The sequence below is a fragment of the Bacillus rossius genome, chromosome 1 (assembly GCF_032445375.1).
Source record: "Bacillus rossius redtenbacheri isolate Brsri chromosome 1, Brsri_v3, whole genome shotgun sequence".
NCBI classification, from domain to species: Eukaryota; Metazoa; Arthropoda; class Insecta; order Phasmatodea; family Bacillidae; genus Bacillus; species Bacillus rossius.
The window spans coordinates 311,907,195-311,924,819 of NC_086330.1; the positions used below are offsets into that span (position 1 = coordinate 311,907,195).

General features: G+C 32.6%; 1 protein-coding gene across 9 annotated transcripts in view; it reads left to right on the plus strand.

The window, feature by feature from the left end:
- LOC134527909 (polypyrimidine tract-binding protein 1) overlaps positions 1–16,717 on the plus strand; it is a 797,394-nt gene extending 780,677 nt beyond the window's left edge. For all 9 annotated transcript variants that reach the window (XM_063360936.1, XM_063360934.1, XM_063360940.1 and 6 more), the window contains one exon: positions 6,186–16,717. In XM_063360936.1, the coding sequence (XP_063217006.1) occupies positions 6,186–6,254 (69 nt within the window). In that variant the 3' untranslated portion in view covers positions 6,255–16,717. The remainder of the gene's footprint in view (positions 1–6,185) is intronic.
- The last annotated feature ends 908 nt before the right edge of the window (positions 16,718–17,625 follow it).

Sequence of the window (17,625 nt, forward strand, 5' to 3'; positions counted from 1 at the left end):
GAGATTTTGTCGGAAGTAGTCGAAAATACAAAGCTGTTTCGTCACAGTTATAAACCTGATCATCTGTCAAATTTTCGTCACTCATTACCTTGTGCAGTTGTTCAGGAAATTGTATTGCAGACACACTGTCAGAAGATCGGGCTTCGCCTTCGATGCTTGCCTGCTGTATTCCGTGACGAACTTTCCATCGCGAAAACCACCCTTCTGAAGCTTTGAAGTCCGTCTTTCCATGCAAATCGTTATGAAACTTCACAGCTTGAGCCTTCAAAATAGGTCCTGACAATGGTACACCTTCACTTCGTTTAATTAAAAACCACCTGTAAAGGCATTCATCCAGTTCACTGTCTTCACCTAACTTGAGTGTTTTTCTTTGCAACCCTACATCACTTTCAATAACATCCACAAAATTTCTCAGTTTCTGTTCCTCTTTCATCCACCCTCTGATTGTACCTTCTGGGATACCGCACTCGCGTGATATGCTCGCTTTCGTCTCACCTTTTTTCACACGCTCAATGATTTTTAGTTTATCTGCTATAGAATGAGTTTTTCGTTTCTGTGACATCGTACCAAGCGCTAACAAGACTCACTGTAAAAACACGGCTTCAGTAACGTACGGTCAACAATGACTTGTCTCTGCTTGTCAACACACGTGACCACGAGAAGTGTGCAGACGGGAAATAAGTGAACTACATACTCAAGGTCACTAGACTTCCCCCCTTTCTGCTTACTCATCGCCCCTCTCATCACTAGCGATTATATTCCACCCCTCCCGTCTACCCGGGTGACTTGGTCGCATATTCTCGGCTCGCCTCTCCCCTCCCACCCGCGGCGCCACTCCCCTTCCAGCGTTTGCCGTCATCCAAGCCTATCCAACATCAATCCCCAGCCGAGTCACGCTGGATAATGTCGCTGGACGGTGGGCTTTATCGGGTCCGCTGTCCGATGCTTCATTTGTGAAATAAAGCGACGTTAAGAACTAGTGTTTCAGAAAATTACACTGGGCTGGATTGGACCATAGTTTGAAAACCCTACAAGATAGAGGAATAATGTACGGAGATATCTTGTTTAGAATTTCGCTGCGGACATTTTCTACGCCTCGGCTTTTTTCTGCCCGATACTTAGTTTGTGAGTTACGACGCAAAATTATCCTAATCGGCTGTCAACCATTATTATTATTATTCATTTATGATTGGGGGACATGGTTTGACCCGCGATATACCCGATTCCGCGATCAATCAGGGCGCGATATACCGGGAGTTTACTGTAACTACTAAAAATTTCACGACTTAATTACAATCACATACACTACAAAATTACACAATTAAGCACTTCCAAAGTTACTATTAAGACGGTTTTATTGAAATGCTATCATAGTTAAATTTTCTGCATTTTCTAGAGTGAGACGTTGTCTTCTGTCACTAACTACCAGTGAGTACCTGGAAAATGAACGTTTTGCATCAACATTTGATGTTGGGAACCAGATTGCCCTTAAACTGGCTTGAGCAAATTCACTGTAGTCCCCTTTAAGGGAGCAAAGTACCTTTGCAACATCAATTTGGCTTGTTTCTGTCAATGAAAGTTCATCCTCAATTATTTTTTTGAAAGCAACATAGCCATGTATGAATGTATCAATGGGAAGATGGGAAACAGAAGGCAAGTTATGCAGAGACTAGGTTTGCATCTTCTATGCTAACCCTACTCACATTTCTTGGGTTGAACCGCAAATTAATGGCATTAAAGACTCTTAGACAAGCATGTCGTTTAACAGATGAGTTTTGCCTCAAACGCTTATGTTTCTCACTCGCGACATGTTTCACAAGCGTACCTATCGCGTCTCTCGTAGTCTAGCCTGCAGTTACAGAATTTGCACATTAAAATTTTATCACTGATATAAAATCCTTCACTGGAAAATTCTTTCGATCGGTCACTGGCAGAAACCTTAGTTTTAGGCATTATCAAAAAAATTTTAATCACATAGGAAGAATTTAACTTCTCAATACGCAAAAACTTGCCGTGCTGGAAAGATCAAAACAATGGAGAATAGATGCGAATACAAACGCATACCGAATACCAACATACGTACGTGAAAATTAATACCGACATAAACATGTACTATTTATTATTTACATTCGTTACGTTAAGCAGGGTTAATTTTATTTTCGTAGCCTACGTACTTTATTTTAAATAAACAGTAAAAGCAATGCGCTTTAGTGTGTAATATTTTAATGATTAAAAACGTAATCTTAGACAAAAATATTTTGGACGTTTGTTATTTTTGTATTTACAGAAAGTGAACGGCGGCCATTGTATCATAGTTATCAACATCTTAAATTATTATGGTACACAAGATTACCGTTTAAAGAAAATATTACGTTAATTCCGAGACTTCATTTTAAAATCTATAATAAATCACCGTCGCATATAATATATATGGCTGCTAGTTACTGTAAGAAATATTTGATTGTGCTGAAGGTAGTGAATTGTCCTTACAGAATGGAAAAAAGAAAAAAAAACGTAAATAATCAGGATAGACGAACTTTCGTGACATATCGCGGATTTCGCACAATTTCGTTTTATTTCGTGTTTTCAAGCGGTTTTCGGTGTTATTTCGTTTTATCGCGCATTACCATATAATTGTGGCTCTATCAATAGGTTATTCACAACTGTTTTCTGTTGTGTAAAATACATGTGAAAGTTTGCATGGGTTTAATACCAAAACGTTTGGAAATTTAATACAGTACACTCTTGACTATTCATACTAAAGGGGAACTACGTTGCAGACAATGTTGTAAGTTACTGTAGATACAATACATAGCCCTATTAACTAGATTAAACTCTCATTTTTAGAATGTTTGCCTGTGACATTTCGGTGGATTTTCACAAAAAGTTTTGATAATTTGTAAATTAAACTTAGTTGTATTTAAATTCAAGCTGTTACCCAAACAAATTGATACTACTTTAGAAAGGAACATACACTGTCTTTTGATGCCAAAGAAGCATGAACACAGTCGTGCTGAATGTTTAATAAGCTGCCAGCATGAAGTCCATTTTTAAGATCTAGTTTCAAGCAAATAAGTGAATTTATTGTAAAAAATTGTTATTTATTAAATGTTACTGTAGAGGATTCGTTGCTGAAATAATGTCTCAGACAAAAACTGATTTTCACTGTTTTTTATTAATACTTAATGAAAACTCTCCAGTCATCACAGCCGCCATTTTTAAACCTCGAGAAAAAGTACATGTCGAATCTACAAATAATTAACTCATAATCTCGGCTCTGATTTCAAAACAAAAAATCAAGTTGACTGTCCGCAGGTACAGAAGGTAAATATAAAAAAAAAAACGGTAAAAGCCGAAGGACTACGTCCTCGAAACAAAGATAAGTTTCACTTGATCCTTGTGGTGGGATAATACTGACAACTGTAGTAAAAAAAATTCTGGTTTAAAGTTAGAAAAACTAAAAAAGGTTCATTATGCAGGTAGCACCTGAACTACTACAGTAAAACATACTATTCTACTGACATTAATATATTTGTAGTGAGCCACCTCCCGACACGTAACCTCTCGGTACCCAGTACAGACTTTACCTGACGAGACTATGTGCAACTGCGTACCATCCAAAGGAAGCGGCAGGTGCACGGCCTCTCCAACCAATCACAGCACAGCCCTCACAAAAACATACCATTGTACAAATTTTCTGCCCCTTGTAATCAGGCTTTTCCAGCAATAAATAAATAAATAAATTAAATAAAATTGTACGATGACATCAATTTTAACCAATCCCTAAAATACCTGGGGAACAAAATACCAGCTAATCATTGCACATGGCAACAGCTTTTTGACTAAAAGCAATACTTAAATACGTGAATGTAAAAATATAAATACATACTCAAAACAGGTAAAAATAATAACACCTCAGGGCTTATTCTTTACAATAAAGCAAGTAAGTAATCAGAACAACTTAAAAAGCATTGCATAATATGACCATAAAACATGACAAACACAGAAATACTTCTTAAAATTTCATTTGTTTCGATGGCCCTAATTTTGATCATCCGGCAAATATAGGTTTGGGGTTGTCCTTGTCGTCGGAAACCTCTAGTTGAACAGATGGAATGTCCTTGCATGTTTTGATAAAGAAAATTTTCATAGTACTGAGTATATTAATCCTACTTTTTGGCATGGTGTTGATGGCTAGAGTCAAGATTTTGTGGTGTTATTTTAAGACAAATTTCGGTGTAAAGAAATAAAGATTTCGGTGTTATATGGTTTTATTTTTTTTGCTCAATATACCCACGGCAAAATGTTCTTACTTTTCTGTACGACATGCAAATTTATTAAAATAAAAATTAATAAACACTAAAACCTCATGATCTAATTACAATTAAGTTCATTTGCAAATTCATAGATAATTAAGTTCATTTGCAAATTCATAAATTAACGGTTTTATTTAAATGCTATCATAGTTAAATTTTCCGCATTTTCTGGAGTGAGACGTTGTCTTCTGTCACTAACTACCAGTGAGTACCTGGAAAATGAACGTTCTGCATCAACATTTGATGTTGGGAACCAGATTGCCCTTAAACTGGCTTGAGCAAATTCACTGTAGTCCCCTTTAAGGGAGCAAAGTACCTTTGCAACATCAATTTGGCTTGTTTCTGGCAATGAAAGTTAATCCTCAATTATTTTTTTGAAAGCAACATAGCCATGTATGAATTTATCAATGGGAAGATGGGAAACAGAAGGCAAGTTATGCAGAGACTTCTATAGGTTTGCATCTTCTATGCTAACCCTACTCACATTTCTTGGGTTGAACAGCAAATTAATGGCATTAAAGACTCTTAGACAAGGATGTCGTTTAAGAGATGAGTTTTGCCTCAAACGCTTATGTTTCTCACTCGCGACATGTTTCACAAGCGTATCGCGTCTCTCGTAGTCTAGCCTGCAGTTACAGAATTTGCACATTAAAATTTTATCACTGAAATAAAATCCTTCGCTGGAAAATTCTTTCGATCAGTCACTGGCAGAAACCTTCGCTTTAGGCATTATCAAAATTTTTTAATAACATAGGAAGAATTTAACCTCTAAATACGCTAAAATTTGCCGTGCTGGAAAGATCAAAACAATGGAGAATAGATGCGAATACAAATACATACCAAATACCAACATACGTACGTGAAAATTAATACCGACATAAACATGTACTATTTATTATTTACAATCGTTACGTTAAGCAAGGTTAATTTTATTTTCATACCCTACGTACTTTATTTTAAATAAACAGCAAATGCAATGCGTTTTAGTGTGTAATATTTTAATGATTAAAAACGTAATCATAGAAAAACATTTTGGACGTTTTTTATTTTTGTATTTACATAAAGTGAACGGCGGCCATTGTATCATAGTTATCAACATCTTAAATTATTATGGTACACAAGATTACCGTTTAAAGAAAATATTACATTAATTCCGAGACTTCATTTTATAATCTATAATGAATCACTGTCGCATATAATATATATGGCTGCTAGTTACTGTCAGAAATATTTGATTGTGCTGAAGATAGTGAATTGTCCTTACAGAATGGAAAAAAGAAAAAAAAAACGTAAATAATCAGGATAGACGAAATTTCGTGACATATCGCGAATTTCGCACAATTTCGTTTTATTTCGTGTTTTCAAGCGGTTTTCGGTGTTATTTCGTTTTATCACGCATTACCATATAATCGTGCCTCTATTGATGGCAAATGAGACTTTAATTGTCGATCTTAAACCCCCCAATCTTTAGGGATTTTATTTGCCCCCGACCACTTCTGAATCACTGCTGCATATTCTGTTGGGGGCAAACAAGCAAGATTAACCTTTGTTTTGATCGGCAGACTTTATGAAAAGCTGGTAGTGTCAGGTTGTTGGGGAGTTCAATATAATGTTCAAAAACAGCAAACTGACATAAGATAAGTTTACTTGCCTCTCACTGGACTTGGACCCCAGCTGATCTAGTCTATGGTTCCTTGTAGTTTGTAAACGTGTGTGACGTCACAAGCCAGTGGTTTTTTTTTTCTTTGTTGCTACGTGTTGGCTGGCCTTACCCATTCTCCTGGTGGGCGGTAGGTCTGGCTGTCTGATTGCAAGTTAGCAGCCTTCAAAGCTGTCCTTACTGATATGTCTTTTTTTTTTTTTTTGTAGAAAATGCACAACTACCAGCTGAGTGAATCAAACCATCTGCGAGTTTCATTTTCAAAATCGAGCATCTAACCACTGGAGATTTGGTTGGATTGCAAAAGTTTGATGGCTTTATTTTTTTATCAAGCTGGGTAAGAATGACGCACATCAGGAATGGTTCAGAACTTTGTACGGCATCACCTCGAAGATTCATGTGCAAGGAAGCAAAGCAGCCGTGGCACGATGAAGATCATGGTCACGCTTATTTTTTCTTAAGAAATGCTATCGCGTATTGCAATTACTATCAGGGACAAATGTTTTGCTACCATATATATATTATCTACGTATATATTATTTACCAGGAAGATAGTTAAAATATATTTAACTTAACTTGCGGAAAGAATGTACCAGTTTTAAGAATGAGACCAAAATAGATGACTGTATATATTTTATGCTACGTTATTCGTGTTTCTATCAAACGCTTTGATATAGACAGTTGATGACTAGCATTACAAATAGAAACAATCATACAAATTATAAAAATGGAACTGTCTATTTTTGGGTTGTCTTTGACAAATATATAAAGAAAAACTTAGTACATAAAGAAGTGTTGAAAGTATTTTATTATGTTGTATTTAATTTAGAGAGACGCTTTCTTGATTTGTGAGAGTACGTATTATCAATATAAAAAGATTTTTGTGTTGAGTTAGTTTTATCAACCAGCATGAATATCAAGTTGAATGAAGCAGTATTCCAGTTACGGTTAGTTGTATTGTACTACTACCTGTTCTAAAATAACTCTCATCAGTTTATCAGAACAGGAATGTTTTACTGTACATTTTTATTATTTACTTAATGTTAATTATTGAAGTTGTGATGTTAGTTTTCTACTTCGTAAGGAATTGTGTTCTGTGCAGTCACAGTTTGGTCCTAGTTTGGTAAAAAAAAAATACTTTTGCATTTAATAATTTTAATGAGACTTTATACAGGGTTTCCAATGTTTACTAATAAATTTACATTTTCTATAAATGTTGCCAAGAATGCATTGGGCACTTGCATGTTAGTATGTGTAAGGTTTATTTATGCTTTATGAAATGTAGTGCTGCACCAGAATAATTGGAACTTAGTAGACATTGAAACCAAATCTTGTAGTAAAATGTGTGTGTTGATTGTTGGGTTTTAGTAAGATGCAAATAAGCAGCAGTTGGCATGTTAATTTTCAAATTTCAGATTTTTAATTTCTGTCCATTTATGTTACATATATTGGCATAATGTTAATTTTGTGGAAAGGACAAATCAGGAAAAGAAATTCTTGACTGGTCAGTATGATATATTTTTACGTTGTGTATTGAGAAGATTGTGGAACTGAGAATCAGTCGTTGCTATCAAGTGGAGTGTAATGCACACAATAAGTATGCTATGAATTAAGTATTATTTTGATGCTATGAGACAGTGAAATAGGAGAACAAACAACTTTGTAAAGTGGACGTAGTGTAGTTACTTTTGTAGATGAAAGCTAGGGTGTAAGTTTGGATTTTTAAATTTATTTGTATGTATGTTTGTATGAGGGCATGTAGTATGCATATTAAATTCTCAATGAATCATTAACTTTTTGAAGAACACGGGGGGTGATGTAACATCGCACATTTAAGTTGTTTATTGCACAAGCTTCTCTTGTATGGGAAAGTTGTCATTGGTAAGGTTAGATTTTTATCATGTATTACAAGAACTGTGTCACACGTGTGTTGACTAAGGTTTTTTTTTATTTATGTAATGATACACAAAGTTACGGTTATTGGCCTCAACTTAGGGAACATTGTATGTGACATATCTGTTATCAAATTTATTTTCTTATGTGTTAGTGAAGAGACATGGTGTTTCTCTGTATTTGCAGTCACTGTGTTGCAAAATTTAACTACTTAAAGTTATCATGAGTGTAGTGCATAAATAGTTATAGAAGCAAAAATTGCGCAGTAATGTTTAGGGGCATTTTATTCCACATTTCAGGTTAGCAAAACAACTTCAGTAAAATATACACATCAGCATTTGCTATTTTTTGAATTATAATATAATGATTATATAGAAACTAAGTAATAATATTATAATTGTAAATGGTTGATGTTTGTTAATTTACATAATCATTATATATCCTAAATATTAAATCATGACATTTTGGATACATATTTTTACATTTGTTCATTGTAGGAAGAATGCATACACAGATATTCTTAAAAATTGATGTAGTATAGTGGTGTAAATTTAAAGCGTTTAAAATATTATCAATTGTTAATTGTAGAGAGACGACAGAATTATGCAATTGCCAGTTCTTGTTTATCTATCATGAAACATTAACAGCAACATAAAATAATAGCAGTGTCAGAAGAGTTATACAATCTCTGTAGGATTTCAGCCTTTAATTGAAACACAGTGCTGTAATCATGTTAAATTATTTGGAAGCTAAGCAATATGTATAATTATTGTTTTTGTCCTTCAAATTAAGAAAGATTTATCCACTTGGGTTAGTTATTTTTATAATTAATTTGTTTTGGAAGGATACGGATGTACAAGCAATGATAGTTTGAGTTGAGCTCGAGCCAAGTATAAAAAAGATTTTGATGATCATAGAGTTTTTACTCTAGCAGGTTTTTTACATTAAAGATTTTGTCTTCCTGTATTACATACAGCAGTAGCCTGTAACACATGGTCAAAAATTCAAGTACACATGCAACAAAATTACAAAATTTAAATTTCAACAGTAGATACCTATTATGCAACTAGTGTGGAACAGATTCTGATCTTACAGATACCAATGTGAACCAATATTTTTTTAATTAAATGATACAACTGATCTTTGATAATGATATACGAGCAAATATTAAATGCATATAAACTGGTCACATCTTTTTTGTTTAACTTTGAATAAATGCTTAATACATAAAGTAAACGAAGTTATTAATTTAGAGAAATGTCTTGTATTGCTATTTCTGTGAAAATTAGTCTTCTTTTTATTATGTTTACAAAACTTGAACCTGTTGGAAATCTTGTTTTTGTACGTCCCTTGGGAAGAGCAAATTCAACTGTTGGTAAACAGGCAAAAAAAAAACTTTCATGATTTCTGTACATATGTGCACCAATTTACTACACAGATTTTCTTACCATTTTTCTTCCATTTTCATAATTTTATTCTATGATGAATATAGAGATATTTTTTGCTTCATATTTTTATGGTTAATTCATTCATTCAAAATGCAGCTTAGACTTTGTGTTTTAGGTGTTATTTTTTTACAGTTGATAAATACACTGCAACTAATTTATGTTGCAAGAATTGATAGTTTTTATTGGTACTCTAGTGAAAGTTTTGAAGTAACTAAGAATCTCACTTATAAATTAGTGTATAAAATTTAATGATTTCTAAATGCTTTACGCAAGTGGTATATTAAAATATCAACAACTTTTTTTTTTTTTTTTGTAAATCATTCCAACATGTAGTTTCATTCAAATGTTTGATTAATGCAGCTGTGCAGTTTGGGAGTAGCCCATTTCCCTTTCCTTGGTTCAAAATCTAAGAAAAATGTTTACAGACTTGCATTGCCTACTTCCAAACTTTCAATTTTTACAGTGGGGTCATGTTGTATCTAGAGGTGAGAAATGTAGACAAAATTGATTATTAGTATGATAGTTATATTTACTTTTTTAAAGCAGTCTTAGATACTTAGTGAAATAGGGTAAGATGTTGGTTTTAAATATGTCTTAGTATTGTTAAATTTTTTAGTTACTCTTACAATAAGTACAGTGTGTGTCATCGTTCAATCTTTTCTCGTGACAGACATTCAAGTTTCCTGTTGGAGAGAGAGAGAGCATGCAGTTAGCTTGTTTACTGTCGAAAGTGCAGTGGCATCTTGGTACCAAGCTTAGAAAGTGTCGTGAGAGTGGTATTTCTCCTGGCCCCTTTTGCTGTCCTTGTTGAATTTGTTTTTCAAGCGGCTTTCATTTGGATGATCTTTAACTTAAGTGTTCACATGTACGTTTTGGATAATTTAGTAAATCAATTGTGATGCTGTGAAATGTGTGTCATTACTTCATTCTGCTCTATAGATATAGTATATATATATTTGAAACAGTATTGTTGTCATAGCTTTAAATGAGTTAACTGTATGTAACTTATTACTATATTATATAGTTTTGCAACTCTGTTGGTGTGGGGCGGTATAAACGCAGTCTTTTTCTATCTTTTATGGCGGTATACTGTATTTCTAAACTTTATAATAAATAAAGATAGTTGACAATCAAACCTTACACAAATATCTTGTAAAATTTGTGCTTTTGAAGACATTGGTTGCTGGAGAGGTGTGGATATCCTGATCATTCAATTATAACTTGCCTTGAGCCTTGTGGCTGTTCGGGCAGCGATAGCTGCTGTGTTTTGCATGAACATCCTTCTCAGCGTCTACTTTAATCTTGTTTATTACTGAGAGTTTCTTCCGTTGTGACTGTTGGACATATCACAAGTACCTCATTTATTTTTGTACTGCTCGAAATGTCACAATCTTTACACTAGTGGTTGTGTGTGCCTTCACATCCCACTTCCTCACATATGTGTTTTCACTTCTGTAGTTTTCATCTTCACAAATATGGATTATAAAAGGGTATGGTGAGTAGATTTTCTCAGTTGAAATGATTATACATTTTTTTTTTTTACAACTCTTAACTCATTTGACCATGTTTGAGTCAATTCTTTGTGGAATTTTCCTATCTTCTTTCTGATTCATACCAATGGGAATGAGTATTAACTGATTATTGTGTATTCTTCTTATTTTTCTCCCTATTGATGCAAAAAGTACTAGACAACCCAACTTTTTGTTATAGGTACTAACTTAATAATAATAGGTATGTATTATCCAAAAACATGCATATTTTTTTATATTTTTTTTTTTTTATAAGATTTATTGTGGTTCAGGTGTGTAGAACATTGTATAGGTCCACTGTTTTGCACAAGGAGAGTGGACTAATTTTTTTTTTTTAAATCACACTTGGTTGAATACAATTCTTTTAAAATAAGTTTTTTTACAGTCACCTTGATGCTAAATGTTTCATGCAAATACTTTTTGATATATACATGTAACATACACAAGTATCATATAGGGAATCGTGCCTCTTGCATAAATGGGATCAAAGCGTAAGTTTTAAAATATCTTTAGACTTGACTTTGCTATGTAGTTTAATGCTCCTATCAATTTATACCCTTTGACCTAACATATAAACTAAACTCTTACTGGTATGTATTTATCTGTGTTAACATGTGTTGTATTATGAGGAATAATATAAATTAGCAGAGACAAATCTACATTGTATAAGAATGATGGATGAAAATAATGCATTTTCAATATAGCTTTGTGTGACCCTGATGTAGATGTCTTCTCCAAACTGACTTCACGTGATGGCAAATGTATGTGGTTGGTGTGTTTTTTTAAGGCAGTTTTTAAATTGAAACTAAACAAGCTTTGAGTCACCACTACAACCTAGTTATTATTTTGTATAAGTATTGATTTGAAGATTTCCGTATGATGGTAAAGTTGCATTTAACACTTACTCTTTTAGATGATTGTTTGCAAATGATGTTTTTGCCATCGCCTGAAGTAAATGATCAGCAAGTTACATGTACTGGCTTTAACAGACTGTTATTTGCTTAGCTACAGTGGTTTCTTGCTGTGTGTCTAATGTATAGTTTTGTTAACTGTTGCCTGTAATTTGACCATTGCACTTCTCAAACTAATGTCAATTCTTGAGAGCTTCTTTCAGGTGTATCAGTTTGGTGAATATGTGATTTCTCTTGATGGAATGGGGGCTGGAAGTGGTGTACAAAATGTTTTGTTTTTAAACATTTAAAAAAATTTGTTTACAATACAATAAAAAAAATTGACTTTTGTTTAAAATATTTTCATGATGTTTTAACAACCAATAAAATTTTAATGAAGGTCAATATTTTGTTTTGTAGAAGCAAATTTCTTTGTCGTGGACAACTGGAAAGTATGTGCTGTTGACATGGTTAATAGGCAGTTTTTACCTGCCATGGTAAGAGGTGTGAGAGGAGAGAGAGAGAGAGAGAGAGAGAGAGAGAGAGAGAGAGAGAGAGAGAGAGAAAAAAAGAAGAGAGATAATATTATTTTTTATTTGATTGCTATGGAGAGCAAAGAGATATTGTCCATGGGGAGTTAATATTAGAAACATTGTGCCTTTAATTGAAAAAGAAAGAAGCTTACTCAGTATTAATTATTGTATAGTGCAGAAAAATGAGAGCTCCTTTTGTTTCATTTATCCCACTAATTGCATACTTAAATTTTTTTTATGTTATATATATTTTTTTAGCCAACCATATTTTAAATCTGCAGTAACTTTGCCTTTAAAATTTTTAAAAAAATTGTGCTGTTTTAGTATGTGGTGCAGTTTTGTATGGAAGATGGTAAATAGCATATCAATTTTGAATCTCAACGTTTATAAGAAATTGTGTTCATTACAGAAGCAGGGTAGGATGTTTCAGTCGTGAATAATAATGAGATTCTTTAGGAAATTATGAATCTCTCAAATTAATTGTAATTTTGTGTATTCTTAGAGGAATTTCTGACAGTATTGTAAAAATGTTATGCATGATACACAAAGTATTAAAATATTGCTGTCATGAATTTTGATGTGATGAGCTGTTTAGTTTTCGAGCACAGCACGAATGGAACACTTGCACGCAGTTAATAACCGCCCAAGTTTGTTGTTTAGATACATAGGAGTGGACAGTTAAATCCATGTAAATGAAAAGTAGTATTCCATTTCTTGTCTAGCATTTTGAAACTACTTTTTACTATGCATTATACATACATATATTGAAATGTTAGCCAAAAGAAAATGTGTCAATTCAAGTAGTCGGTCAAACCGACCATTTAATTTATCATTTTTGAGAAATATAAATGATCAAACTTGTAAAGCTGTACCTGGAAGATAAGTAGCTAGTATACTTACCACATTAATTTTGTACTACCTAACTTAAAAAATTATTTCAATTTAATCTTATTGTTATACTTTTAAAATTTTCAAGTTAGATACATTTTTTTCTTTTTTTTTTTTAAGTGGACTGGTTCACAAAGTCTGAGCACAGATTTTAGCCACAGATTTCTGTTTTATACTGAACTCTGAACTTAATTGTTTCTGATTGTAGTTAACAAGTTATGTAGGTACTTTTTAATTTGTACTGCATAGAGCAGTAGTTTGATGTTGGCCTTGCATTATCAGGGATTGCTCTGAAATTAACATACAGCTTACAAGTAAAATTGCTACAGGTACAGAAATTTGGCAAAATGAGGAAAAGTCAGGGAAGATGATTAAATTATGAGAATATCATATTTGCTTTTTGTGATGAAAAATGTGCCACATCCCACGATACTGTATACTCCACCCAATATTTGCTTTTCTTTCAAAGCCTTCTCGCATGTTTCTCCTCATGGAGCATCATTTCATAGCTTCCATTCTCACCATTCTCACCATCCTTCTTTGTATGCAAGTCCTATACACCAGCCTCATCTCACATTGGTGTGTGTGTGTATATATGGATATATATATATATCCACTTTAGATTTGATTAGTAGCATATGGCCGACATCCATTTTTATCATCCATTCATATCAGTTATCGACTGAATTCCCAAGTCCCGTGATTCTGTGTTAGTCCTTTTGCAAAATAGTATGCTGCTGTAAATTAAGACTTTTTTCTAAAGATCTGAGGCGAAAGTAACAAAAAGCATATATTTAGTTTTGTCCACAAGGAATAAGATGATTTTTTTTTTTCCTTGTCTATCATGCCTTTAAATTTAGACAGCAATCATTAGTGTTTGTGACATAGTTTTGCATTCTTTATTTCTGTTATGAATGGACAAAAATTAGGCAATTCAGGTGACTTTTGTTGCAATTCGGTACTATGCAGTGTACAGACTCCTGTTTCGGTGTTACTTAGGTTTTATCACTATTCACTTTGTAACTTATGGCTATTTTTATGGAAAAAAATATTAATTGGTACTTCTGTCTCTTTGTTAAAAAGAAGTTTCATTTTAAAAAAAAAATTGTTTCTTGTGTAGAGGTGAAGAAGCCTTTTGTTAAATGTATGTTTTGGTGGGCCTTAGCAGTTTGTTATGAGGAGGCTTTTGTTATAAAGTGATGTTATTGGGTTAGTTCATTTTGCTAGAACTAGAGTATTTGTGTAGAAAGAGGTTTTAATAACCGAGTACTCCACAGGTTGGTATTGTAGTTTGTATTTACTTTTGTCAAGGCAATACGTAACTACTGCTCAAGTGCTCATGCAAAAATAAAAGATTTGAAATTTAATGACAATTTTAAAATAACTTAAATTGTAAATCGGAATAAAAAATGGTTTTCTGTTCAATTGAGTGAATTATCCACTATATTTGCAGCCTTATAGTTGAACATCAAGCTCTGTTGTTTAGTGAGGAAAAAATTCATTTTGTGGTGTAGTGTTGTAACATAGATGATGTGCTTACTAAGCTCCAAATGCAGTGACTTAAGCATTTTCATAAATGCAATTGTGTATGTTGCATGAAGGAAGATTAATTCATTTGGATTACCTCTATAATTGTGAATTTATTATTGCACTTTTAGCTTAATTTCGTAAATTCCTTGCAGGATTTTAATTTCCCCCCTCACCAACTGCTCCATCACCCAAATGAAATTCTGCATATGCTTTTGATTTCAAGTACCATTAGGAATTGTGTTTCCACTTAACAATGTGATTCCTTAGTTAATATTTTTAATGTTGGCATGATGTTCTTAAGAACCGTATCATAATTTATATTTTCGGGTCACATGATAAATGTTGAAATTTTCAGTGTGTACCAGCTTTACAATTTTAACTTCATAATAAATATTAATTTTACTTGATCAGTTTGTAAGTATTAATTTTTTTTTTCCCTGACAATACTCATAAACTTATATGTTTAGGAGAGAGAGATGGCAAATTTTGAGATTGGTACAGCTTTAAGAGTTTGGTTGAAAGTAGATACATTTGCAAAGTATTGATGTGGAACCCGTTGCAATTTTTAACTTTTAAGTCTAACTGTGTGGAAATATTTTTTTATATAAAAATAATGTAAATAATATGTTTTTACTTTTGTGTATGAATTTAATCATATGGTGCATTTTTTTTTTTAATAATTTGAAGAGAAAAAAAACTGTATGCATTTCCAAGACATGTTCTGATTATTTTTTTGGTAATAAAAGAAACAAAATGCTAATGTGTGTTAAAACATTTTGTGCAAATATTTATGAATATTGCTGGAACATTTCTTCCCAAGGTAACAAAAATTAATTTTTCTCTCTTGTGCTTGTCTCTTATTCTCTCTTTGTTCTTCTGTGTGTATCTCTCTTTTCTGTCAAACACTATACACTCTCTCTCTCTCACACACACTTTTTCATTTCATTGTTTTAATCTCTTGCTGGTAGAATTTCACATGTCATGATTTGAGATTAATGTTATAGAGATGAATAGGAAAAAAAATCTGTATTTGATAGACAGTAGTCTTTCATTTGCTATTTAATTTTCAGATTGCTCTTTCTTCATTTCTATTACAAATTTATCTTGAAAATTGTACAAACAATTTCATGTTTAAGAAGTGGAATGTGTTTCTAATACTGTGAGGGTAAAAGTTTTTATGATTTTCTTTACCATACTGCAATTTTTTTTAGTTATTCTTATTTGTCACAAACTTTTAAGTTTAATTGGTAACCATGCATTAAATCTTTAGTGTGTCTGTGGAAATATTTTAGTGCAAGAAGATAATTTTCAAGATGACACCTGTACTTTGTATTTTTTTCTGTTAAAGAATAAAATGCAGAAATCATATTTCAGATGCATGCATAGCAGTGCTTTCTACTTCTGTTTTCTGTAGTTCAAATATCTATCTGCAAAACTAGTTTGAGTAATTCTAGTGCTATTTTTCCCTGAAAGCCTAGGTATAGTTTCTACTAATGTACTTTTTGGTACTTCTAATGTGCTTGAGTAAGTACTTGGGACCATTCAGTGATATGTGTTGTTGTGGGGAAGCAACTAACAGTTATATTATAATGGCAGATGTAGTGTTTTATTGAATATTTACACCACTCGTAGCAATCTGCCATTAAAATTAACTTGGAAGTATAATTGGTACAATTTTCATTGTGACCACTTACAAACAGATGCACAGTAAAGAATTTATAATTGGACATTTATTTTAAATTATACTAACAATAAGCAAATTTTATTGTTATGTAAACTCTAAATTACATAACTTGCCCTACATAAATTCACAGTGAAGTAAATGATGACTTGCGTGCCGATATAAGACTCGTTCATCAGTGTGCTTGAATTTTTTTTCTGTTTGCACACATCTGGTTCGCTTACTGTCTACTCATGGGCGGTTTGCTTTGTCATGCACATGCTATAGTGTGGTATTTATTTTCTGGTGATTTGCTGTGTGAATTTATTGAAAGGTAAATTAAATGTCTTTAGCTTGTAGATGTGACAAATTTTCCCATGGTGATTCAATTCATTATCCTTTCTCCTTCACTTACTGCTAAAAGAACTGAGAAAACCCAAGACAATATCTATGATGGAGCTGTGGTTTGGTGAAAATGATGTACGAATGTGCTTTAGTTAATTTATGGTACATTTTAATTACTAACCAACATCTAAATTAGCAAAGAACCAGGCTTCAACTTAGCCTGACACACTTAGAAAAAAGTTTTGTAGGTATTAAGAAAATGGTTTTTTTTGTGTACTGTCAAATTTAGAGATATTTATTAACACATGACAGTTAAATTTATGAATTAATTGTGGAGATATAACATAATTTTAAAATTTGGGATTGCAGCAGTGAGCTATTTTGCTTTTTTATGTAAAGGAAATTTAATTTAAACTGTTTTACATTTTCTTTTAAGCAGCAACTATCAAAATTTGTTGAAGTTTATACTCGGTTGGTTTCCATGAAACTGAAGAAATGCCTGATAATAATTTGTATACGGAAAAATTTGTCTATCATAATATTTGGCATACAATATTAGTGTTTAAGGTAAATGCTGCAAAAAAAAATTTAATAATTCACCTGTTTTCTCAAAATACAACTTCTACTTTCAACAAGCAAGGTTAGAATTTTACAATTTGTACTCCTTACAAAATAAAAAAAAATTTTTGAATAATGGTTTGAGTTTTTAAATTTTTGCTTTTTTCTCTGCCGTTTGAAATGAAAATCTATCACCCTGCTTGCCTGAGGCTGGCAACACACACTGTTCTCATCTACCTGCAGCTTGATATCCCTATTCTAAATAATTTACCAAACAAAGCAGAACCCATTCTAAAGCATGAATATTAACTCTTCCAAATTTATTTTTAATCATATCTTTTAATGTTGTCAAGATGAATAAAACAAAGCTGTAAT